Source organism: Engraulis encrasicolus, chromosome 2 (assembly GCF_034702125.1).
Source record: "Engraulis encrasicolus isolate BLACKSEA-1 chromosome 2, IST_EnEncr_1.0, whole genome shotgun sequence".
Classification (NCBI taxonomy): Eukaryota; Metazoa; Chordata; class Actinopteri; order Clupeiformes; family Engraulidae; genus Engraulis; species Engraulis encrasicolus.
This window is the reverse complement of record NC_085858.1, coordinates 25728087-25755117: the sequence shown is the minus strand read 5'-3', so window position 1 is coordinate 25755117 and position 27031 is coordinate 25728087. Positions and strand designations below refer to the sequence as shown.

Sequence of the window (27031 nt, the reverse complement as noted above, 5' to 3'; positions counted from 1 at the left end):
TTGAGAGTCGGGCCGATTTCTTGCTCAATCACAGGTCAATCGTGAGTCTCGCATCGTGCAGTGTACATGGGGTAACGACAAGCAATTTCGCCTCACGATCGTGCAATCGCAGGGTCGCAAGAAAATCAAAACGGTTTGAAATTCTGGTCGTGGCTCGTGCGTAAATCGCACAGTTAAAGCAGTGCTACGACCCAATTTGACACTTCACATGCACAAATTAATAGGGCCGTGCGATTCGCTGTTGAGTGCGACCTCATCTCCACCTCAGGTGCGCATGTTCCCTCCTCTGCAGACCGGGGAAACATGCCTGTCGCGTCGTACGGTGGAAGCATTTCGCTCGCATCCGACTGTCGGCTCGTGTAGTGTGAGGACGTGAGTCGTGAGTTGTGAACTTTTAAACAGTGAAATTCCCATCGTGCAGTGTGAGCAGAAGCTTAAGACCCACGAGTGAAAATATCGCACAGTGTATGCCCGGCTTAAGCTAGCATTGACACTGTCGAAAAAATCACCCCTGGTTTGATGGTTGCTCCAGCTCAGTGCCTCTCTCCCCATACCGTGTCTGAAGCTATGTGTACACCAAGAGCGACCTACGCTATCTGATAGTGTTGTGGATTGGCACTGCCCTCACGATCCGATTCGATCACGGTTCGGGAGGTAGCGATTCGATTCGATTCTATGCGATTCGATCCGATCCGATTCAATTCTACAATGCATTGCAATGCACTACATTTCTACTGAAAGCAAAGTAAATGTTTTATCACTCATGATGAGGCAATACAAGTAGGCAGATACTGAGCAACAATTTATTGGCTGTTTTCTGTATCAGTCTGGATCAGTCTGTATCAGTCTTGCAATGCTTTGAAGTACTTTTATTTAATTTAACATTCATTTGCTCCCGAGATATCCACGCAAGTAATTGAAACTTAAAAAAAATTGCTGGATCGATTCTGGAAATTGCCGGATCGATTCTGGATCGTCCATGTCCCGCATTGGATTGCATCGCCGAATCGATCATTGTTGACACCACTACTGTCTGAGCGATGGAAGTCATTATTTCTCTATGGATGGTTGGCGATTAAAGTGACCAAAGAGAATTGACAGGAGCCCAGCAACCTGAGTGACCAGAGCAAATTTCAGCGATTAAAGTCAAGCTAATATTATGCCATCTATGACGTGGTTCGGTGAAAACCAATTCGAATGTTCATATCTCCGAATGGCCAAGGTTCACAAGCCAGAGCCGTTTTGTGAATAGCTAAATCAAAGATGTCAATGTCATTTCCAGACAAAATAAAGCGAATTCATGGTAAAACTTCCTCAGCGACTTCAGCTGCTCAAGTAGCACAAGTTGTTTCTAGTGTATGTACATGCAGCTTGAGGCTGTGTGGAGCCTGCCTTGGGCCCCGACTGTGTGTGGGTGTGTATCAGTTTGACATGTGGGCAGGCTCCTCTAGGATGTGGTTATAGTCTAGTCGTGATCTCCATAGGCCCAATAGTGTAACCCAGAAATACCCTAAAGTTTTATTGCAGAAATATCATCTATGGGCCTAATGGATAGAATTTAGCTTGACTGCCCAAAGTTGCACTTTGAGCAATTTGCATAATTAGCATAAATATATTGTTAAGGTAAGACTACTACAGGTGAATAGGCTAAAAAATTAAAATAATAGGTATCACCATGAAACTTTCTCAGTTGATTACTGATGATGAGAGAAGAAAAAAATGTATTGGATGTTTTTTGTATTTTGATGTTTAGATATGCAAATGAGGGCATACATTATCAAGTATGCGCTAATTTGCATACGCACCAAATCACTTTCATAAGGTGAACTCTGGCTCAAAATAACTTTTATGTGGGTAAAATATGTATATTTGAGTGTTGAGAGAGTGAAAGCCTTCTGAGGCAGTGGTTCTCAAAGTGGGCCGTGGCAGGCTGGCAGGAAAAATATGGCAAAATAAGATGAATAGCCTAATAAATTGAATAACTAAAGTAAGCCAAAATAAACCAAAAATAAGCTGAACTATCCTAGTGGAATAATTCTCTTCCTTACAATGTTTATGTACTATGCTGTCTGTAGTACTTGAATGGGTTTAGGAAGGCACCAATTTCATCGAGTTGTGAAACCTGGTGCACAGAAAAAATATTGTGGCACGGGTGCCGCACGGCCCATGATAGGGGAGCCTTGGCTGGAATCTGGCAGTATATGGGGGGCCTTGGCTGGAATCTAGCGGTATATGGGGAGCCTTGTCATGGTAAAGTTTGGGAACCACTTCTATGAGGAACCTGGTCAAGAGGGAGTTTTGACCTGGATACATGACCCGATATATAGGCCTATACATATAGGATATTTATTTATTACATACAGCGTGTAGCACACACATACATTCAGTGTAGCAGAACTATATACAGTATGCCTGTGTACACAAACACAAAATAACTATACAAGAGAAATTTACTGGTCTGAGGAAAGGCTTTAAGGCCTAAAATAGCACATACGTTTTTGGAACAAAATATGATTGTTGCAGACTTTCACTATACAACATGCAGAATAACTACAGTATGCACGCACGCACACACACACACACACACACACACACACACACACACACACACACACACACACACACACACACACACACACACACACACACACACACACACACACACACACACACACACACACACACACACACACACACACGGGTGACTCTAAACAACTCTCCACTGACCTTAACAGTGACAAAAGTTATCTGGAGGTTTACAAAATAACATGCGCATTAGGCCAATGATTGCTGCAGGATACACATGTGCTGAAGAAAATACCGTGAAAGTATGGGGATGGTGAAAGCTATGTGGTTTTTCCTAAATATGTGTGTGCATATACAGCGGTATACAATAATTTAATGATTGGGCACCCCTTTTGAAAAACATTATTGGTTTGTCTGTTGATAGTTTGTTAAAGCAATTTCGTGTTAGCATTATGTTAAACAGTATGGAAAGAACAACATTTCAGATGTGAAATCACTTTTATGGGCCCAGCAGAATCAATTGTACATGTAGCCTAAATATTCTAGTAATATTATTTTGCTAATGCAATGGGCTGTGGATGGTTCTATAAGCAGACAAGTCCCAGAAGTCTGGTATTTTGAATTTGAGGTGGTGTGGATAGTCAATGGTAAAAATACTGTCAGCATTCTTGTCTTCCTTCCATTTGTTTTATTTTTTTAAGACAGGGATGATTATTCCACAATGTACTTTTGCTCCTACATGAAATACTGGGTGGATTTTGAACAGTGCTTACAACCTTTGCTCTACAGAAGTCTCTAACCCAGCCATGGCTTTACTTCAGCGGTGCAATTGTGTGACTATTGAGCATTCTTTTGAAGAATCTTCTGGAGTTTCAGAGGAGTTAATGAGGTCATCTACTTAAATAAGGTTTATTATACCTAGCAATTCAGCCTCTTAACACAATCCTTCTGCCCAATTCCATTGAGCACAGGTATGATTTACAAAAACTACACCACAAAAACCATTACTGGTTTTCAGCTTTTGTATTATGTTTCTGACTACAGTAGCACAATATAAACTCAGATAACTTTTGTCAGTGTTAAGGAGAGTTGTTTAGAGTCACCCATGCAATGTGTGTGTGTGTGTGTGTGTGTGTGCGTGCGTGCGTGCGTGCGTGCGTGCGTGCGCGCGCGCGTGTGCATACTGTAGTTATTCTGCATGTTGTATACTGAAAGTCTGCTACAATCATATTTTGTTTCAAAAACGTATACAATGTGCTATTTTAGGCATTAAAGCCTTTCCTCAAACCAGTAAATTACTCTTGTATAGTTATTTTGTGTTTGTGTACATAGGCATACTCTACTGTATATAGTTCTACTACACTGAATGTATGTGTGTGCTGTAAACATGCGGTATGTAATTAATAGCCTATATGTAGGCCTATACAGTATATTGCACAGGGCATATATCCAGGTAAAAAACTCCTCAGAAGGTTTTCACCATCTTAACCATCTTTCCACCATCTTTTTCTGTGCACCAGGTTTCACAACTCGATGAAATTGGTGCCTTCCTAAACCCATTCAAGTACTACAGACAGCATAGTACATAAACATTGTAAGGAAGAGAATTATTCCACTAGGATAGTTCAGCTTATTTTTGGTTTATTTTGGCTTACTTTAGTTATTCAATTTATTAGGCTATTCATCTTATTTTGCCATATTTTTCCTGCCAGCCTGCCGTGGGGCCCCTGGCAGCCCCCCAGGGGTCCCAGGCCCCACTTTGAGAACCACTGCCTCAGAAGGTTTTCACCATCTCAACACTCAAATATACATATTTTACCCACATAAAAGTTATTTTGAGCCAGAGTTCACCTTATGAAAGTGATTTGGTGCGTATGCAAATTAGCGCATACTTGATAATGTATGCCCTCATTTGCATATCTAAACATCAAAATACAAAAAACATCCAATACATTTTTTTTCTTCTCTCATCATCAGTAATCAACTGAGAAAGTTTCATGGTGATACCTATTATTTTAATTTTTTAGCCTATTCACCTGTAGTAGTCTTACCTTAACAATATATTTATGCTAATTATGCAAATTGCTCAAAGTGCAACTTTGGGCAACCAAGCTAAATTCTATCCATTAGGCCCATAGATGATATTTCTGCAATAAAACTTTAGGGTACTCAACATTTCCGGGTTCATGAAATCACGACTAGACTATTAGGCCCATCAGGGAGAGGCTGGTATCTGTCCTGTTGATGGCACGCTATTTTTAGGGCAAGGGAACTGATGGTGTATATTTTACAAGGGTTGTCTCATTACATTGAGGAACTGTCCATTTCGCGTACAGCTAAATGCCAAAGCACGTGAAACACCTCCGCTAACTGTGATCTCGGCGGCTCACACACAGTGAACAACCCTCTGCAGATGCAGCAACACGAAAGCATTTGTATATATTTTTGTTAACAACAGGCAGCCGTTTGAAGTGAGCATTATTAAATAATAAAAATATCTGGCTTAAGACCTCTCCCTAGTGGCGGTTGGGGTGGGGAGGGTGTGTGGGATCAGAGGATAAGGCGGGCAGTTGGCAGTTGGCAGCGCCGGTGCCAGCATGCCGCTGCTGCTGCTGCATTTGCCACCCAGTAGTCAAACGGGGACAATCGGATGGCCACATGAGGATCAATGTGACGGATAGTGGAGGGGGGAGGTGGAGGTAGAGAGGGGGTGGAGGCCAGGAATGCATTGTTTTGCAGCTGACCTATTGCGCTAAGCAACAAGCCTTGATTGGCATTGACGTCTGCCAATGGTGCGTGGGGCTGGGCTCTTTGGAGGTAGGTTTGGACAGTTGCTAACCTTATAAGGGTAGGAAAATGAACATTCACGTGCACTCTCATGCACACTTGCACGCGCAACCAAACACGCACAAATTGTCGGACCCCTATCATTATCATCTCCATCAACGTAGAGATGTGCTCCTAACGGTCTCTGTCTTTTCTCTGTCCCTCACACACGTACTGTACACAAAACTTGTACACACACACACACACACACACACCCAGGGACACTTTGTCCAGTGCTGACACATAGTGACCATACCACAGTCCCCATCACACCCATGAGGCTTTGCCCAGTGTGCTAGGCGCCTTTTCTGGACGGCCGTCCAGGACCCGACCGACCTGCACACTGGCCCACCCACACACACTCACACACACACAAGCATGCACGCACACACACACCTAAACATACTCCGCACACACACACACACACACACACACACACACACACACACACGCACACACACCTAAACATACTCCGCAGTCCGCACCCGCACACAGACACACACACACACACACACACACACACTCACACACACTCCCACAACTAGACATACTCGCCGCCCACACACATACACACACTCACACTCGCACAACTAGACATACTCGCCGCCCACACACATCCACCCACTCGCACTCCTTCGTCCACCCACGCACAGCCAGTCTTTGGGGCTGATCTCAACGGGTGTAAATAGCTGTGGATTAGCCTTTGCTTAGTGAGAGGTGAGCGCGAGTAAATGGAGGAGAGAATGGGAGGAAGGGGGTGCGAGAGAGAAGGAAGACCGCAGTAGGGGTTGGGTGTTGGAGAGAGGGGGGGGGCAGTGTAAGGTGATCTCGCCCCCCCCACACATCAGACAGACAGACGGACGGACTGACTGGGAATATTTACATACTGTTTGTGTTTGGCGGTCGCTACGAGGCGAGAAGCATGAAACGGGAGGGGCTGCGTGTGTGTCTGTGTGTGTCTGTGTGTGTGTGTGTGTGTGTGTGTGTGTCTGTCTGTCTGTCTGTCTGTCTGTCTGTCTGTCTGTCTGTCTGTCTGTCTGTCTGTCTGTCTGTCTGTCTGTCTGTCTGAGAGTGAGAGGGCATGAGCATTTTAAATGTGCGTGCACATGTTTGTTTTTGCCAAAAAATAGTATGAGTTTGTGTCTGTCAAGTCTAGTTGGACACACGTGTGTTTTACCACACGCACGTGTGTGTGTGTGTGTGTGTGTGTGTGTGTGTGTGTGTGTGTGTGTGTGTGTGTGTGTGTGTGTGTGTGTGTGTGTGTGTGTGTGTGTGTGTGTGTGTGTGTGTGTGTGTGTGTGTGTGTGTGTGTGTGTGTGAGTGTGAGTGAATAAATGCCCCCTGTTCCTCCTCATCATACGCCTCCCAACACCCCCTTGGCCTCATCACAAGCCTGCCAACGCCCCCCTTAGTATTAAAAAATAAAAGGGACTAATGCCCCCCCAATTAGGGATGCACCGATACACATTTTTTCACTTCCGATCCGATCCTGATATCTAAATTTGGATATCTGCCGATACCGATACTACTCCGATCCAATACCAAAATCACATATATGCATGGGTTTCAACTTGAGGTAGGCCCACGTAGACTATTTGGTCAGAAAAGGGAGTCAGAAGAACAGGAAACCAATTAATAAGCAAAAAGTAACAAGTAAAAAAGTAACAATCCCATCCTGAAAACAAATATGCAAGTGTTATGATTTCAAATAAACATTGCACCTGACTCGATATCTGTATCAGGAAAATTCCGATATTTTGGGAAAATTCCGATCCGATCTTTGAAATATGTTGATATCTGAACCCGATACCGATACACCGATACCGATATCCCATCCCTACCCCCAATGGCAAATAAGTACCGCCCCCTCTCAAGTTGAGAGTTGATTAGAGTCTCAACTGTATCCTTCTCATTGCCCCCCCCAGGGCTCCCCAAGGCCCCCTGGGGGGCTGTAGAGCCCCCGTTGGGAATATTGCTGTAGACCCAATCCTGGTACGAGAGGGCAGGAGGAGAAGTGCAGCTTGGTGTAAATGGAGAGGGGAGGGGAGATGAGAGCTGGCCAGCTTGAGTTTGAGATGCCCCCTGTCATGGGAGCAGTTAGCCAACTGTAAGAGCCACTGCCAACCACTGACTCATCGCACAAGTGTTCAAGCAAATGTTTCCAGGAAAAGGGGTGAGGACGGAGAGGGGCGAATAACCTCTTGTGTTGTCTTTCGTTGGAGCATGAAAAGTGTGTGTGTGTGTGCTTGTGTGCGTGCGTGCGTGTGTGCGTGCGTGCGTGCGTGCGTGCACCCGCGGTGTGTGAAAGAGTCTGTATCAGAAGATGAGTGGTGTTGTTGACTGCTGAAAGTGATGGAGAGCTGTCTGTGGGTTATATGTGTGTGCATCAGCAGCAGGGGTCCCGTGAGATTGCATGGATGCGAGCGATGCGCGGCTCGCCTCTTGTCTTTTTCTGGGGGCGTGTGACCTGCACAGGGCTTGTTTATGCGAGCTGAAGCATCTTTCCAGCGTGGGCGAGAGGGAAGGAGAGGGGTGTGTGTGTGTGGCATTGGGCTTGGCACCGGCTCTGTTTGCCCATCCCGTGGGCACAGCTGGGATTCAGGAGTGAGTCATACCAGTTCATAGTTACAGTGTACACACACACACACACACACACACACACACACACACACACACACACACACACACACACACACACACACACACACACACACACACACACCCACACACACACACACACACCCACACACTGATACCCTGAGGACAGATGATCACACGTGGACCCCTAGAGATCGACTTCTATGCTTGTTCCAAACAGAAGCCTTCCTCAGCAACATGAATGTGCTGTATGGACACAGGCACATTACAGTATATAACCCAACCTGTTGACCACAGCCTGCATGAATACACTATTTAGAAATCCAGTGTGATAATGGAATTATGTCCTTCAAATCTGGACATCGTTAATTGCAAAACAGTTCATTTAATTAAAGCCTTATCAATTTGTTGCACATGCACAGCCTTTCTTATCATAAAGCATAGTTTAACCAGGCACATACATTATAAAGTATTGATTGAGGTTTAGGCTCAAGGTGTACCTTTCATGTTTTATCAGAAAATTGGCAGAATTAATTTTGTTCCATGCACTGACTGCAGCTGATGATAACGTCTGATGCTAATTAATGTAGCCCAGAATGTTGGTCTCAAGTGAATGTAATGTAGAATTTGAATTGTAATCGTGGATCGTGCAAATCCCATTATTAATGCTTTCATGTCTTTACCTCCATTTGCCTCTTATCGCGCAGTCACATTGAGCAAAGGACTCCATTGACACGATTTTTCACCCTTGTTCAATTAAATTGTGAGGGTGTTGGTGGCCCAAATGATAAACTCAGTTTTTCAACGAAGAGGCTGCACCTGCATCTGAGTTATTTATTAATGCACAGACAAGTTTCGAAAGGCAATCTCTGATGTGAATGTGACATTTGTGTATGTGTGCGCTCCATCAGGTGTTGAGCCAGAGGGAGGACCACAGGTGGCGTGTATATAATGTGTAATTACCTCCGCCAAGGAGGTTGTGTTTTCGGTCGCGTTTGTTTGTTTGTCTGTCTGTCTGTCTGTCTGTCAGCAGGATAACTCGGAAAGTTATGAACGGATTTGGATGAAACTCCTTTTCTAGTTTTAATTAAAGTCTTGCTGTGAGTAAATCGCATTGTTTTATAATAGGGTTATGCGATATGCCTATATTAAATCGTGAATCATGAAATCGAGTACAAGATCGTCTCGAATCTGCCAAAGTGGAGAAATCGTATACATTGTCTTGCAGTGAGGATGTTTGCTATCAGTATCAAAGTGATGTCTACTTACTTAGTGTTGTTGTCTGCACTTTTATTCTTTACATGATTGTATTACAATTGTGCACTTTATGAGTGTCCTCAGTGTGTCCGGCCGGGGGTCATTTCCCGATCCTCCCCCATCTCTCTGTCCCATTCGCTTCCTGTCACCATCTCAGAATGTCCTTTGTAATAAAGGCATAAAACCCCCTAGAAATATATATTTTTTAAAAAACAAAAAACTAATTGCTAATTACAAATTGCAAGAATTTAAAATCCCTGTTTTTTTTTTTTTTGGGGGGGGGGGGGTTCAATCGAAGACCATGATAAAAAATCCTAATCGAGATATGTTTTTTTTTAAAACGTGATATGACATTTTTGCCATATCGCCCACCCCTACTCTAAAAACAACACTTGGTCTCGTGTGCGTTTTCTCAGGTTCTGCACCAGACGGAGGACCGCAGGCAAGCGTGTATATCATTTTAATTGAAATCTTTGAGTAAATCACATTGCTTTATTATGAACAACTTTTGCTCTCCTGTGTGTTTTCCTCAGGTGCTGAACCAGACTGAGGATCACAGGCAGCGCGTGCTGCAGGCGGCGGCCAAGACGGTGCGCGTGTGGTTCATCAAGGTGCGCAAGATGAAGGCCATCTACCACACGCTCAACCTCTGCAACATCGACGTCACACAGAAGTGCCTCATCGCCGAGATCTGGTGCCCCGTGTCCGACCTGGACTCCATCCAGTTCGCCCTGCGCCGAGGAACGGTGGGCATTTAACACACACACACACACACACACACACACACACACACACACACACACACACACACACACACACACACACACACACACACACACACACACACACACACACAGGGTGTCGTTCAGGGGGGTAGTGACTGAGTCACCAGGGCCCCATCCCATGTATATAGGGGGGACCACACACAGTTTGATTTATGAAGATATGCTGCTGCTGGGGAGCTAATTGTACATAGGGCCCAAAATTTGCTGCTACTCCCCTGCACACACACGCACGTACACACGTACACACGTACACAGACACACAGACACACAGACACACAGACACACAGACACACAGACACACAGACGATGCAGAACTAAAAACAAAGGAGTTCCTTTCCTCAATAGGAACATGCGAACGTTGCACCATCTTTAGCCGGTGGCCCTTGTTCCTACTGTAATGCTAAAACTATATCTGCAAAAAGGTCTCTGCAATCTGTCTTGATTGACAGAATTGTGGATCTGAAAGTGAATGTGAGCGAAAGGAATCCCTTGTGCTCCATTTTCAAAGTTCTGGATTCACAGATTCTGTTGGCACCAAAATACCCACAGGGCCCCCAAGGGATGAGGAGTAAGTGCAGATGGAAGCATGGACTTAGAAGGCCGAGAGGCACCCCGAATTATGTCCAGGGATGGTCTCAGACACACACACACACACACACACACACACACACACACACACACACACACACACACACACACACACACACACACACACACCTGGCGTCAGGGCCCAAGTCCCACTGGTGCACTGAATCATGTATCGCATGTGTTTGGGCATTCTTCAAGTGTTTGGTCTATGGGCGTGTAAAGCCCTCTGAGTCAACACATGCATCTACACACACACACACACACACACACATACACAATTATTTGGACACGCATACACACTTATTTGGACACACACACACACACATACACGCACACACATTCACACGCATACACACTTATTTGGACACACACACACACACACACACACACACACACGTGCACACACACACACACCTATTTGGAGCCGTCTGTTCTCTGATCTGTTGCTCTTAGTATGAATAGGCCAGGGGGGAAATTCTCATTCACAGAGGCTGAGTCACGCAAACCTTAAAATAAACACGCAAGGCCCCCATACTGTTTCCCAGGACCACCCCCCCACCCCCCCTGTTAGATATTGACACATGTGTCGCATGTCCACTCTCCATGGGGCTGTAGTGTGGCACTCAAGAGGGATTAATACAACGACAAACGACCGCATTAAATGACTGCAGAGCTAGCAAAGGGGAGACCAGAGGGGTGTGCACACATGCATGCATGTTTGCATTTACGTGTGTTTTGGCATTCGCGTGAGTGTTTGGGGCATGCATGCATTTGAACGTTTGTCCATGGACCCACTGTCCATAGTTGTATGAAGTAGAATTAGAAGTACTCTTTCAAATGTAATTGCAACACTAGTGGTATGATACTACATGGTTTCTACTTCTACTTTATACACCTCTGACACTGTGAATGGGTCTCCATCCATCTGTGTGTTGGAGTAACGTATGGCAACTAGGTGCAAATAATAATCCATATATCGCAATGTAATCTGACGATTGGATTGAAACGAATCGCATTGTATCATGGGGCATTCTTAAGTATTGAAAATGGTCGAATCGCTGGCCCCTGCCCAATGCCCTAGATCCATGACATAAAAGAGGTGGAAAAGCAATTGGAAAAAGTCGAATCGTATTGTATCGTATCGTGGGGCATTCTTAAGTATCGAAAATAATTGAATCGCATTGCATCGAATAGTAAGATATCGATATTGAATTGTATCGTCATGGAGGCTGTAATTTACACTCCTAATGGCGGCATTGAATGACTGTAGAGACGAAAGGTTGTAGTAAGGAGGTGCGTGCCTGTGCTACTTGTAGTTGTGTGTGTTCTTCAACAGATCACATTCCTCATGAAGCCACCCACCCACAGAGCCCTGTTTGCCTTAGCAGGTCAGAGGTTAGAACATAAAGGTCAAAGTTCAGCTGTAATGGCTGCTGGGATGGGGACATGGGGTCGGGGGGCGCCAGTGGGGCTGCTGGGATTGAGCTTGGGGTATACTTGTTGACCACCGGGTTGTTCTATTCTCTCGTGTCTGGTTTTCTCATTTTCTCTGCTTCCAGTCATGTCTCATTGCTTCAATTATTTCCAGAATTCAAGCTGCCCATTCCCAAATGTTAGCTTTTTCGTGAATACAAGCGGATTCCAAAAAAGTTGGGACACTTAGTATTTTGTGAATAAAAATCTAAATGCTGGCATTTTCAAAACATTCAATGCATGCATAAGATGCACAATGGCACAAGGTCAACATAGCAACTGTTAAATCGAGGCAAAAATATTGTTTTGAGGGAAATATGTGTTTATTTAAAATTCGACCGATGCAACAAATCTCAAAAAAGTTGGGACAGGGCCAAAACATGTTGTAATAGTTAGATAATTCTACAAAATAACCCAAGGAAGACCATTTTAAAAGAAACTATAGTGACTGCCAACAAGAATGCACAAATAAAAGACTAGTACACAGAGGCGGTGTCAGTCTAAAGTGAATATGTTGAGGGACTAATTACTGATTTATTACACAAAAAAGATTGAATTATCAAAATTGCAGGCTTATAAGTCCTATTTCTGTAATGTTAAGTTCTGTGAAAACATTTTATGAGTTATGAGATCATGAAATACCCATTGAAAATAAGCACACTATGACTCTCCAACAATGACAACTGTTGAAAAGTTTACCAAAAACACAACGCTTGATTAATGCACATTATACAGACATTTAACTGTGTTGCATGTGGAAAAGATCATTCTAGGTGGACCCAGAAGACATGTGGAACTGTCCTCTGATTACAGAATGGAAACTATTTAATCCTTTTTGAAAATCATGGAGTCATGCACCCCCCAGGTTACACAGAGAATGAATATTTCAGCTTGTTTTAGTGGTCAGTCTAAAAGACAGCATATATGATGGTAAGAGGGTGCAATAGTGCCTTGTTTATGGTCCTCTTACTCATGTGGCACGTTAAAATGAATGCTGAATGATATATACAGATTTTAAACAGCATCCATAGCTACCAAGGCATTATGTTTTGGAGCACAGCCTTTAGATATTGCCACATAATGATGGCAAATTGCATTCTCTACTATGTTCCAACAGTATCGTTCCATCATAAGAGTAAACAGGTGACAAAATTGTTTTTGTGCCGTCAGGATATGTCACATATTAAGCATAACAAGAGGGTAAACAAGTTGAAGAACACACCCATCAGTTGAGGTGCTGAAATCATATCTCACACAGAAAAACTTCTATTTTTTTAATAAAATTATGCCACCAGTAAAGGTATTTAACCGTTAAGTCTCCTCTCTTGTGTTGTGTTTAGTATTATCTAACTTTAAAAGCATTTCATTGGCCCTGTCCCAACTTTTTGGGGATTTGTTGCAAGGGTGAAATTTTAAATGATCACATAATTACCTCAAAACAATAATTCTGCTTTACTTTTAACAACTTTTATATTGCCTGTGCACACTGCTCTAGCTTATTAACATACTGAATGTTTTGAAAAAGCAAGTATTTTGACAAAATATCAAGTGTCCCAACTTTTTTGGAATCCGCTTTGTACTTACCACCGCCATCAAATTCCAAGTATTCATTATTACTGGGAAAATTCCACTTTTTATGAAAAGGGGGATCTTCTCCATCGTCTGCCATCTTGAATTTCCAGAAATAGACATTTTTATTCAATACTTACTCTGGCCACCATCTTATACAGTGCATTCACAATGCATTCAATGAATGTAAATGTATACAATGGATGTATTCCACAATTAACAACAGGCAGGTTTTTATTGTACATAACGAATGCATTACATAACTGCTTTTGTTTGTCAAGTACTTCTATGAAATGCTACAGATTCTGTCCTCAAAAAAAGGTTAAACCCTTTAAGCTGCTGTTAACTCTGTCCAAAGGTCAGGTGTTGGGATTTGGAGTCTCTTTGAATTTTACCTGTTCATTTAGACTCCTGCATTTGTGTATTTTTTTGTTTGTCTTTAGTGGATTATCTAAGAAGCATATTCATTGCAGTACATTAATTTCCAATTACTAATTAATTTATGGGCATTAGCTGATTTACCACCTGACGTCTGAGCCCATTGACTCGTATACATTGACTCCTGTGGTGCGTTTCTTGACAGCGTTGTTGCTAACTAAGTTCGCAACTTACTTAGCTGAAATGTAATTTCCCATAGGCAACCTACGAAGTTGCTAACTGGTTAGCAATGACTGTTTTGAGAAATGGGGTCCGGTGCTGTTGAATGAAGCACTGGCATCTTCTGAGACGTTTGGTATGTGTTTATGTTTAGTGTGACCTCAGACATGTGGTAACCTCTTGTCTTCTGTTTGTTTTCCTCCGTTGGCCTTTACAGTGTTGAGTGGTGCTTCTTGTCAATGTGTATCTGAAGAGTGAGCTACTGGAGGACATCTCCTCTGTGTTTTATGTTCCTCTCTTACCCTTAAGGGCCTCTGCACACTGATTCTGACAAAGTGCGGAGCACTGCTCTGCCAACGTTTAATTCCACTGTTTTCAATACAATCCCGCAACACCGGCGCCAATGTCCACGGATGTCAGCACCTTGTTTATCCATGCTCTGCTGCAATTAAATTGCCCATTCATTGTTTATAGCACATCTGCGGCAATCGAAATTGTCTGAAGCGATGCTGCTCCCTAGTGCTGCCGGAACCGGGGTGCGGAGGCCCTAACACGTCTAGGATCTAGGTCTATTGGGTCAGAAACAGTTTACATTTACAAGCCTGTCTTATTGTGGTGAAAATATGACTAGCTATATTTAGCTTAGCAATAATTTCATGAATATAGCCTACTTCTAGCTTGTCTTTGGACAAGTAGCAATCGCGGACCACCTGAGCTTTGTCGCAGACCACTAGTGATCCCCGGACCACACTTTGAGAATCACTGATCTAGGTCTATTGGGTCAGAAACGGTGGCGGAACAGTTGCCCACAGGTCCCCAGGGCAAGACACTTATAGGGCCCTCCATGTGGCTCGCTAAGGTCAGAATAGGGCCCCCAACATCAATACAGGAGGGCCCTGGGCCCCGGGGCAAATGCCCCACTTGCCCTCCCTATTATATAGCTCTGCCCCTGGTCAGAAAGGAATAAAAGAAGTATGCCTTTTGAGGCATACCATATCTGTTAATGTATCTTTTAATATTATACAGTACTGTTATGTCAGGGGCAGGCATGGCCACATAGTGAAAATGTCTTAATTTAAACTTGTCTGCCACAGGCCATGGGTTATCGTATGTATATAGATTGACATTTATATTTTTATATTCACCCCGCTGGAGGGAGGCAGATGTTATCCTTCTCTATTAGCGTGAGTGTTAACCTCCAGGGCTGGTCTTTAGCACAGGGTCAGACGGAACCCTGTGGAGAGAGAGCAGTCACTTAGTCACTCTATAGATTCTTATTTGTGTGGGTGTGGGTGCGGAGTGCTTGGTTGGTATTATTGTACAGCTTAAAGCTCCTTGTTGGGGAGGCTTCGGCAGTCGTGGTCCGTGCTGCCTCCTCAGAAGTGCTGCATGCCAACACGGCTTACTGCTGTCACGCATGGCATTCCGTAGGCCCAGTTAGCCCCAAGCTATTTATATACCCTACCAACACACACACTGCATACACACCATAGACACACACTATACACCTCTGTATACACCATGCAATCTATACACCAAATACACTGACACGCACCATGCATACTAAAAGTACGCATGAACACAAGTCTTTCCAACAATCTTTCATAGATATACATGTATACAGTATATTGCAATAGTACTGCCCCTTGACTGTACATCTGATCCTTTGGAAAGGCGTGAAAAGATGTGCTGATCACTCAAAAATGTGAGTGGAGAGGAACTAAAAAACAGCAAGTCGAAGAAAAAGAAGAAAAATAACCAGTCACATGAAGTCAGACAGTCCACAAGCATGCCAAGTTTTGCACAATTGGTTCATTCATTTCTGTCACTAAACAGATTTCTATCCAACATGTTAATGCGCAGTTTAGTTAAGCGAATTACAGTAGAAAATCCACACTTGGAAACACTTGAAACGTGGAATAATCGTGTAATATAGGGGCTGAAATAGCTGTTTGTGCTCGTCACATCTCATTTGGACAAATGACTCTTTGTGCATAACTAATAAGTTCAATGAAAAGTTGACGATAGGAATGCCAACTCTGTTGCCTATTGCCATGTCCTGTCCTGTAATGGATGCAGAGTGCGCTAGTGAAACATTTTTACGCTGCATTTTTTAAGCCCGAGATGCAGAGGGAGCTCAGGATGTCTCTTGACCTACATGACCGAAACCTCTATGTGTTGAAGTATAGGAGCGGTCTTCAGAACGTTTCGGGCTAATCGCCATTCTCCAGCATGTAATGACTGTCGCAGTAATTCAGCACCTTGCCATAAACTTTGAAGAGCATGTAGCAGGCGATGTCTTGCCATTTTTCAAGACACTTTGCTGTTCCTTTCGGTCTAGTTTGCACTCCTCTGCTTGGTGTGTCATTACAATAATTAACACATTTAAGCCTAAGGTACCTGCAAAAAACACCTGCTGAATGCCTAAGCACTTTTTGGGAAAAGGTGCCCTCAGCCTATAAAAGCCTAGTAGATATCTCAGCCTCTGAAACACATAAAAATAAGATCACAAAAATCTCAAGAGCCTGAATGTAACGTCTATGTCGCTCCAGGCACCTAGGAGAATGTAGCATATACAGTACGCAGCATCAGGCTTACAGTGTGTGTGTGTGTGTGTGTGTGTGTGTGTGTGTGTGTGTGTGTGTGTGTGTGTGTGTGTGTGTGTGTGTGTGTGTGTGTGTGTGTGTGTGTGTGTGTGTGTGTGTGTGTGTGTGTGTGTGTGTGTGGTGTGTGTGGTGTGTGTGTGTGTGTGTGTGTGTGTGTGTGTGTGTGTGTGTGTGGGTACACGTGTGTGTGTGTGTGTGTGTGTGTGTGTGTGTGTGTGTGTGTGTGTGTGTGTGTGTGTGTGTGTGTGTGTGTGTGTGTGTGTGGTCCATTGCAGGAGAAGAGTGGCTCCACGGTGCCCTCCATCCTCAACCGAATGCAGACCAAGCAGACTCCGCCCACCTACAACAAGACCAACAAGTTCACCTCGGGCTTCCAGAGCATCGTGGACGCCTACGGCATAGGCACCTACCGAGAGATCAATCCAGGTACTATAGCACCAGTGTTGCCAGATTGGGCTGTTTCCCGCCCAATTGGGCTGCTTAGGATGGCAGTGTGCGGGTAAAAATGGCATTTAGCTGAAAAACCCGCCCAATTTTGTCCTTCTAGGCGGGTTTTGAGCATTTTTTGGGCTGGGAATCATCAGCCTCATCTGGCAACCCTGTATAGCACACGCTGCCCAATCAGGAGGAATACTGTCCTGATGCCGGCCGCCCACTTCTTTACCTGCCTCTCTGTCCCAGCGGTTTTCAACCATGGGGTCGTCGCTGTGGGGTCGGCTGGAATGTCTTGAGGTGGATAAAGAATACTGATTTTCTTTTTAGATGCGTCCCACGCATCTCTATAAGAGGCTTTGGTGTCCGTCCGTCCGTCCCTCCGTCCCTCCGTCCGTCCGTCCGCCCTCCCGTGATGCGTTTCTGAATTGTGATTCCCTCTTGTGATTCCCTCTTGTGTCCACAAGGTGGCAGTCGCTCAGTGGAGTGGCAGAGCTCAGTTTTGGCCTGGAGCTCATGCGTGCAAACCAAAACGTCTACCATAATGGTTAGCAAACCGTCTACGCAGCTGATTGATTGCATTATCTGACACAACTGCAGAAGCACAGAAGTCTGTATGCATATTCCATCCATGTGTGCCATGTGTGCTAGCCGAGTTCCTAAACATTCACACAAAGACGTCTTCAGATAAGGAGGATAACTGTCAAGAACCACACTCAACAAACTCTTCATGGTCAATAACACCAAGCGGAGCACAAAAAATAGGAAGGCATGAGATATTTGCAGATAGCGTTTCCTATGTTCAGTGTTGTTAGCCTACACAGCTTCACCACTCAAAAGAAACAACACCCTTTGAAGAAAACAACAGCCCGAACACCGGCAATCCCCTGGATTTTTTGACAATGCTGTGAGAAGTGCAGGCAAGAGAGCAACTCGCGCTTTGAGCGTGGGTGGAGGAGATTACTTAACGCGAGCACAGGGAGAGTGAAGGCTGTGTTACTGTTGATCATACGCACACGCGTCTTTTAAAGGGTTTGTTCGGGGCGACCGCTTGACAGAGAGCGCGCTTTTCGGTTTATGCAGTAAATGTCTCATTGATTAGTTTATGGAACTTACGGTTTGTCTGTTACGGTCCACGAAGACAATATCCACGTGAAAACGCAGAAAGACAGAAAGACAGTTCGCCTAGGCCTACTCTGTTTTCTTCCCAAAGCGGCATTTAAAAGTATTCCATGAAATCCAACATCAACGTCACTTCAAATAGGTGACAGCATCATGCACACACATGAAATAACACTTCAGTGAGGGGGGGACATCACTGCTCTCATATTAAAGTGAAAAGAGAATTTCACATTTTAGTTTATTTAATGTAGGCCTATGCAAAATTGCAAATAGCCTATTCATTGAAATCTGTCCAGAAAGGGTTGTAATGTTTGCCTGTTTTTTATGTTTGTAATTATTTAAAAAAAAAAAAATCGTGATTAAAAAAAACATAAATAACAAAAATATAGATTTTTTGTTAAAAAAAAATGTGATATGGGATGGGCCGATGGCCCCCCTAGCTACATTCGCCTTAGGTCCCCAAATTGCTAAATGTAGAGTAAGGGATTATTTTGAAAAGACAGTAACATGTAATCAGCAATGCATTACAGTTTTTCAGTAACTTGCCCAACACTGTTGAAATCCTATGGTACTTTTTCAAATCCAGGCTTATACAGTACATGGTAGGCTTATTGATAAATTGCCTTGACAGGTTATGAGGAGGCCAAGGGGGCGTTTGGGCAAAAAAGGTTCAGAACGGGCATAGACGGACGCATCTGTTGTCCGCCTGTCGGACTTGTTTCAACTAATGAAAATGGCATATTTAATTTTGCTGGGGGGAAATTGTGTGTGGGGTCGCAAAAAATATTTGGATATCAAAATGGGATCCCAGCAACAACAAAAAAAGCGGAACCACTGCTCTATCCAATTAGCGAAGGTTTCAAAAGCCTGGTTCAGGAAGTAAAAACGCTGCCACAGTTCCCGACCAACACAGGTGACTTCACGGAGTAACTGGTTCACCTGTCTCGAGTACCCTTTGCGATCAGCTGATGCAGAGCTGGTTGGATTCAATTTGTGGTAGTGTTGTTACTTCTGGACCTGTTGTTACTTTCCTTGACTGGGCGGGCTGCAGCATTAGTCTTGGAAGTGTTGGCTGAAGGTTGCCTGATTTTCATAGACTTCAGATCACTACTTGTCTGACCAGGACTATAACGATTGGCATTTCCATACAGGACGAACTTTGTTTCCATGGCCTGGTTAACCCGCCTCCCTCGGCTTGCTACTGGTTGAGGGATGTGCCAAAGTTTAAACCAAACATTTCTTAGCCCAATAGAACGTCTCTGCTTAAACCACGTCACTGCCTTGAACTTGCCTCTACCCAGGACGGTTGGAAATGCTCAGTTGATTGGTTCCGGACAAAGTGGGTGGAGTTCCCACTGTAGCGGGATCGAGTAAGCTCCTGGCCCTACTGTGTGTAGTTGAGCCGAAGGCGTTGCGTCACCAGTAGGGCAGAGCCCTGCTGGGCTGAAGGTGGTCTTTGGTATTAAAAAAAAGGATGATAAACTGAAGCTGTTGGGATTTCTAATGAATCAAATATGATTTAGCTATTATATTAAAGCTATTTTAACTTCTACGAAGAGTGCCTTGGATACGTCAGCTTCAGTGTGTTATACTGGGTATCAATGTGAGTCACTTCTTCTTTGTCTGTCTGCTCTGCAGTTTTTCACTTCCAGATCCCAGATTTAAAAGCCTTACGCACACATTATAATCCATGCAGAGACCCAACAAACTGCAGTCTTGCATGCTTGTTGCCTCATTCAGCCGTACGGCTGGCAGTTGTGAAAATGCGTATTCCTTCCTGTAAATTAGCTGGTCAAAGGCTTTTCATAAGAGTAGTGCGTAATGGAAATGACAGATCAGGAGTGTCAGCGAACATGATGGATATGTGTTATGAGTGCACTCATTTGTCTTTTAGTCAAGTTGGGTGAAATACTGAATTGCTGTTTTATTTCATCTTTTGGTTTCATTGTACTTCACGGTAGACATTTGAGTGCTCCAGCTCAAATGACAAACCTGGGGTGAGTTTCTCAAAAGGGAAGTTGTTAGCCTGTTAGCAACTTCGTTAGTTGCCAATGGGAAAATACATTTAAAGCAACGAAGTAGCTAATGTAGTAAGCAACTTTGATTTTGAGAAATTCACCCCAGTTGTGTCCGACACTCTACGGATGTTTACTCGTGTCACTCATGCATGTTCATGTAGGTTTATTTTCGTGTGTGTGTGTGTGTTTGTGTTTGTGTGTGTGTTTGCTTGTCCCGTGGTCACGTCTCCTCAGCCCCATACACCATCATCACCTTCCCCTTCCTGTTCGCCGTCATGTTCGGGGACCTGGGCCACGGCACGCTCATGACCTGCGCCGCCCTCTACCTTGTACTGAGGGAGAGCCGCCTCCTCGCCCAGAAAAACGACAACGAGGTACTCCTTGACCTTCCCCGACCCCACCCCTGACCCCTCCTCCCCTGTCCCTCTGCCCTCTGCCAACCAAAACCCCCCCCCCCCCCCCCCCCCCCCCCCCATGCTGCGCTACTGCCATCCTCCACCATCCACCATCCATCTTCATTGATTCATCTTTGTTGTTAACACACTCCCTCTCATCTTACATGGGGTTCATTCTAACATGCTTTTTACGCTAGTCCATGTATGAAGAATCTCAAAGGAAAGTGTGTGGCCTCTCAATGACTTTGATTCTTTTGTTTCGGCTCCTTCCAATTCTCTCTGCGCCTCTATCTCTGTCTGTCTGTCTCTCCCTCTGTCTGTCCCCATCCCCCGGTCTCTGCCTCTCCATTGCCTCCACCTCTTCCCCTGCTGATGTGCAGATGTTCAACATGGTGTTTGCTGGCCGCTACATCATCCTCCTGATGGGGGCCTTCTCCATCTACACGGGCATCATCTATAACGACTGCTTCTCCAAGTCCCTCAACATCTTCGGCTCGGGCTGGAGCGTGCGGCCCATGTTCACCGAGGACATCAAAGGAGGAGGCAACTGGACGTGAGTTGATGATTGAGTCATGTTTTTCCCCTTCTGTGTCAAGTTAAGTTTGACAGACACACTCTGTTGTCTCGCCCTACTTGTGCACCAAACCTGATGCTTGAAGAACTTGAGCCTTGCCCAGGCCTAGACTTGTGGGCCTTATGTGTGTGAATGTGGATTTGTTCTCAGTTTTTCTAAAAATGACAGTGATGACTGAAGAGCTTGATTGACTGTTCACAGTGTAAGTTGTTAGTAATGCAGGGCTGATAGTATTCAGGCTCCATGCCTGATTTCAGGCTTGACAGAGTTTGCAAAAATAAAAACATTGATAATAATTAGCCATTAGGTTATTCTTATCTCAGAAAGTGTTACAGGTTCAGGGTTTTCTTCTACTATCAGGCTTGAATAATGGTCATACACAGGCTATTAAATGTTTGAATAATGTGTCAAAATAGGCCTATGTTGCGTCACTATGCAGTATCTTGTCGTCGTCGTCAGAGCAGGGGGAAAAGTTCAGGCTCAGGATTTTTTTCACTATCACCCCTGGTAATGGTGTACCTCTGTTCGAATACTTGAATGTAGGTTTGACACGCTGAAGGACAATCGCGTCCTGCAGCTGGACCCAGCAGTCAGAGGCGTCTTCCAAGGACCCTACCCCATTGGCATCGACCCGGTACGACCTCTCATCTGCACTCACACCATCATCGTCATTTCTGGACTATAAGCCGTACCCACTCAAATCAAGCAGAAAGTAATTGTACATGCAATATATAGGCCCCACTTCTGCATAAGCTGCAGCTGTCCACATTGTAACATAGCCTGGTTCACACCAGACGGTGTGTGTGTAGCTCTGCGCCACCAGGGGGCGCCGAAGCTACACACACACCGTCTGGTGTGAACCAGGCTAATTGTAACATGGGATGGTGGCAAAACATTAGCTGTGGAGCTAACTTTGTACGTGCTCGTCACACAGTATATAATCTATACATTAGCCACATCATGGTATAACCCACAAAGAATAAAGTAGTGGCTTATAGGACGGAAATTACGGTGCTTTACATTCAAATTCAATCCGTCCCATAGTAGCATGATTCTCACCTTTTGACCCATTCAGAATTCTGCCTTGATACATTTCAGTAATAGTCTGTAATCATTTCTGTTATACTATTTATATGCATAGTATTGTTTTTATTTACTGTGTCTTGACTTGACCCCCCATTAGATCTGGAACATTGCCACCAACAAGCTGACCTTCCTCAACTCCTTCAAGATGAAGATGTCGGTCATCCTGGGTGTCTTTCACATGCTGTTTGGAGTCTCGCTCAGCCTCTTCAACCACCTGTGAGTCTTTAGGCCAACAGAAATTCTGTTGAAGTCACTGACAAGATGCTGATCGTCGATGAATCTAGTCCTGTGCCTGCGTGCATGTCCATGCCAGCTGATGGGTTAGCATTACATGTCTCGCGCATTCAGTGACGGAGAAACTTCAGCACACCAGCCGTCAACCCATTACCCACGTCAATTTCTGTTTGCCTGATAACATTTGTCACTCTTATCAGTCTTATGTCTTCATACCTAAATTGTGATCTCTTCATTTCCATTCTCTCTCTCTCTATCTCTTCCTTGTTCCTCCACTCCATCCCTGGCCCCTCACCTCCCCGCTCTCTCGCTCTCTCGCTCTCTCTCTCTCTCTCTCTCTCTCTCTCTCTCTCTCTCTCTCTCTCTCTCTCTCTCTCTCTCTCTCTCTCTCTCTCTCTCTCTCTCTCTCTCTCTCTAATACGCACGCTCTAACACGCTCTATTTCTCCTGCTGTCTCTGCCACTTCCTCCGTCTGCAGCTACTTTAAGAAGCCTCTGAACATCTACCTGGGCTTCATCCCAGAGATCGTCTTCATGGCGAGTCTGTTTGGCTACCTGGTGCTGCTGGTCTTCTACAAGTGGACGGCCTACGACGCCCGGACGTCGCGAGAGGCCCCCAGCCTCCTCATCGCCTTCATTAACATGTTCCTCTTCAACTACAACGACCCCACCAATAAACCTCTATACAGGGGACAGGTAACCATAACGACCCCACCAATAAACCTCTATACAGAGGATGGGTAACACCAACTGAACATGTTCATATCCAACTATAATGACCCCACCAATAAAACTCTATACAGAGGATGGGTAACACCAACTGAACATGTTCATATCCAACTACAACGACCCCACCAATAAAACTCTATACAGAGGATGGGTAACACCAACTAGGACGACCCCACTAATAAACCTCTATACAGAGGACGGGTAACAACAACTAGTCATGTTCAACTATAATGACCTCACCAATAAACCTCTATACTGTGGACAGGTAACAACAACTAGACATGTTCATATCGATCTACAATGGCCCCACCAATAAACCTTGATACAGGGGACAAGTATCACCAAATGAACATGTTCAAATTATACATTTTGTTCAATACCCAATAACCAATATATATTTACAGAGGACAGGTATGCCCCCTGAATATGTTTAAATTATACTGTATGTTCAATAGCAATGGTTTCACTAATACACATTGATACAGGGGACATATTTTACAGTATGTGCAACTACAACAATTATACAGGGGACAGGTAACAAAGGCTGAATATGTTTTAATTATGCAACCCCACAAATATACCTCTGTACAGTATTTTTGAATTGTACAGTATGTTCAATAGCAATGGCTCCATTAATAAACTTCTAGTCTAGACTGTACAGAGGACGGATATCGTCACCTGTGTCACCATATGTTTAAATTGTACAGTATGTTTGGTAACAGTGGCTCCTTTAATAAACCTCTCTACCTAGGATGGGTAACACTACCCAATGGTCAATGATGACACTAACTGAATATAAAATGTCATTTCATTGTCAGTGTCAAATGTCATGTCATTAGCAGAAGGTTTTTATACAGAAGAGGATGTAAACAAATTGCAAATACTGTGGAATACAGAAGTAGAAAAACAGGGTAACGTCAGATCATGGCAGATCTACCAGATGTTTGCAAATATCCTGAAAATATCTCGAGGTTCTCAACAAGTCGGATGTTTGTGAATGGGTCAACATTTACATAAAGTATAAGAAAGTAAGTTTAATGTCTTCTTCCCTCCTCTTTGTGTCCCTGTAGATGGTCATTCAGACTCTGCTGGTCCTCATTGCTCTGGCCTGCGTGCCCTGTATGCTGATAGTCAAAACGCTTGTTATGCGGAAACAGTACCTCTGGAGGAAAAACTTGGTAATGCCCTGCCATACCATGTCTGTCTGTCTGTCTACCAATATCTGTCTGTCTACCAATATCTGTCTGTCTACCATTACTGTTTCTGTCTGTCTACCAATGCCTGTCTTAGGGATGTTAACCGGTAACCGTTTAACCGATAGTCGACCGGATTAACATAACCGGTTAAAATGTTCTGCCACCGGTTAACCGGCTGTAATAATAATAATCATTATAATAATAATTTCCTAACCAAAAAGCCTGAATAAACGATAATGTTGAGGTTTTAGTACGATAATTAAGCATTTTCCATCTGGCAGCAGTGGCTGGACATGGCAGGTCCTGTCTGCGCAGCAAAAAAAAGACTTATGTGAGAAATAAAATTGTAAAAAATCAGTGCTGTGCATAGCAGTCACGCGAACGTTGTATAATTTAAGATAGCCGGTTAACCGGTTAACCACCGGTTAATGAGTCTCAGTAGCTGGTTAAGAGTTTTTTCAATTTTCGCCATCCCTAGTCTGTCTGTGTCTGTCTGTCTGTCTATCTACCTACCGGAATATCTGTCTGTCTACCAATATCTGTCTGTCTATCAGTATATGTCTGTCTATCAGTATATTTCTCCTTCTGTCTCACTTTGACTTTCACTCTCTCCTTTGGATACACTGACAAGCACATGTGTGACCTGTACACACACAACCCATGTAGGCACATGTGTGACCTCTTTATCACCCAGCACCTTGTATATCCACATATTATCACCCTTTTAACACACTTCGGAGCCCAGTTATTATTTTCAACTCTCTCTCTCTAGATCTCTGTCTGTTTCTCTTTCTCTTTCTCTCTCTCTCGCTCACTCACACACGCGCGCACACACACACACACAGGGACCTCTCTAATATTCCTTGCCCACCTGCTCTGACCTTGTCCCCTCCTCCTGTGTTGCCCCTCCTTGCCTCCACAGGGCACGCAGAACTTTGGCGGGATCCGGGTGGGCAACGGGCCGACGGAAGACGAGGCGGAGATCATTCAGCACGACCAGTTGTCACAACATTCCGAGGAGGAGCCCGAGGTGAGCAGAGTGCCAAGCAGTGTTGGATGACCTTTGACCCTACCCCCAAAACTCTGCCAGCCGACCCATGACCTCATTGTTAGTGTAGTCAGGCAGTGTGACACAGGTGTAGCCCCCGCTAGTCCCATTAGCACCTTGTACCACCTAGCAGCATTAGTCCCATTAACATTGTAGCCTATCCTACTCAGAGAGGAAACTGGCCACCGCCTTATATGGGTGTTATCTGGGGTCATGTGGCCTTTGAGTTCAAAGGTCATGGTAGCTGATGTACCATATGGATGAATAACATCAGCAATGGGCAGAATCTTTCCTAGAATCCGGGTAGCTAACTAAGCTACCCGGGTAGCTTAGTAAGCACGTCCCTCTGTTGTGCAATGGTAGTGCCTTGCCCAATTTCAGTCACACACTCCCACAGACACTAACTTGTAGAACTTGTAGATAGAAAGACAGACAGAGAGAGAGACAGGCATCCAGAGATGGAGCAAGCACTACAGTGTGTAACGTAACTCTGTGGTGTGGAATATCCATGAATAATCCATTCTGAAAGCCAAGCCTCGCCTGTGTTACTTTAGAGGACTCGTGTTTGCCAGTCAGTAGCAGCAGAGCCCCTGTGTGTTGGGTTGTGTGCATACATGTATGTGTGTGTGTGAGACTTGTGTCTGTGTGTTGTATTGTGTGTGTGTCTGTGTTATTCTTCCCACCACTGCCTTTCTGTTGAAGCTATAAAATAACAGCATGGGTGCCTTCTCATCTGGCTTTTAAACCAGCCCTCCCCACCCCTATAGCCCCCATAGCTGATATAAGCAGCCCATGCTGAATAGGAGGACTGCTCTTATACAGAACAAACAGGGCAGTGGACAATGAACAACGCTGGTTTAATACCCTGCAGAAGGACCCGCTGTGTTGTTTTTTTATATGACCACTCACAAAGCGCATAAGAACAATGGCCGTCGCACAGGCATATGACAACCTCTCAGAGATATTTTGTTGTAGCGTTGACCTTTGGAAGGTCCGCAACACAAACCATTGGCTGATCCACAAATCCCGCAGATGAATCAGACCATGTAGTAGTAGTCGTAGTAGCAGATCTAGAAGTCAATGGAAAGATTCGAGGGCAGGGAGGGAGGCGCTTTGGAGCGGTGTGTGTTTTGTGTGTGTGTGCCTAGTAGTTGGAAAAGTAGCCGTCTCTCCTCGAAGCTGCTCCAGTTTCAGGCGCGGCGGGAGAAAGCAAACATGCTCTCCTGTTTCTGCTGCCACCGCCACAGACTGTCCTGCCCCCGGGCATGCTGTAAGTCACATGATCATAGGTGCGTCGCCAAAGGGTTGTATGTGTGGGGGTGGATGAGTGTACGTAAGCCTGTGTGTGCGTGCGTGCTTGCGTGCGTGCGCGT

At 44.5% G+C, this 27031-nt stretch overlaps 1 protein-coding gene across 6 annotated transcripts in view; it reads left to right on the top strand.

The window, feature by feature from the left end:
- Window positions 1-27031, top strand: part of atp6v0a1a (ATPase H+ transporting V0 subunit a1a) — a 57423-nt gene that overhangs the window by 17293 nt on the left and 13099 nt on the right. For all 6 annotated transcript variants that reach the window (XM_063184968.1, XM_063184995.1, XM_063184989.1 and 3 more), the window contains exons 10-18: window positions 9741-9953; window positions 17101-17251; window positions 20632-20771; window positions 21173-21345; window positions 21910-22000; window positions 22550-22668; window positions 23165-23381; window positions 24485-24592; window positions 25533-25640. In XM_063184968.1, the coding sequence (XP_063041038.1) occupies window positions 9741-9953; window positions 17101-17251; window positions 20632-20771; window positions 21173-21345; window positions 21910-22000; window positions 22550-22668; window positions 23165-23381; window positions 24485-24592; window positions 25533-25640 (1320 nt within the window). The remainder of the gene's footprint in view (window positions 1-9740; window positions 9954-17100; window positions 17252-20631; window positions 20772-21172; window positions 21346-21909; window positions 22001-22549; window positions 22669-23164; window positions 23382-24484; window positions 24593-25532; window positions 25641-27031) is intronic.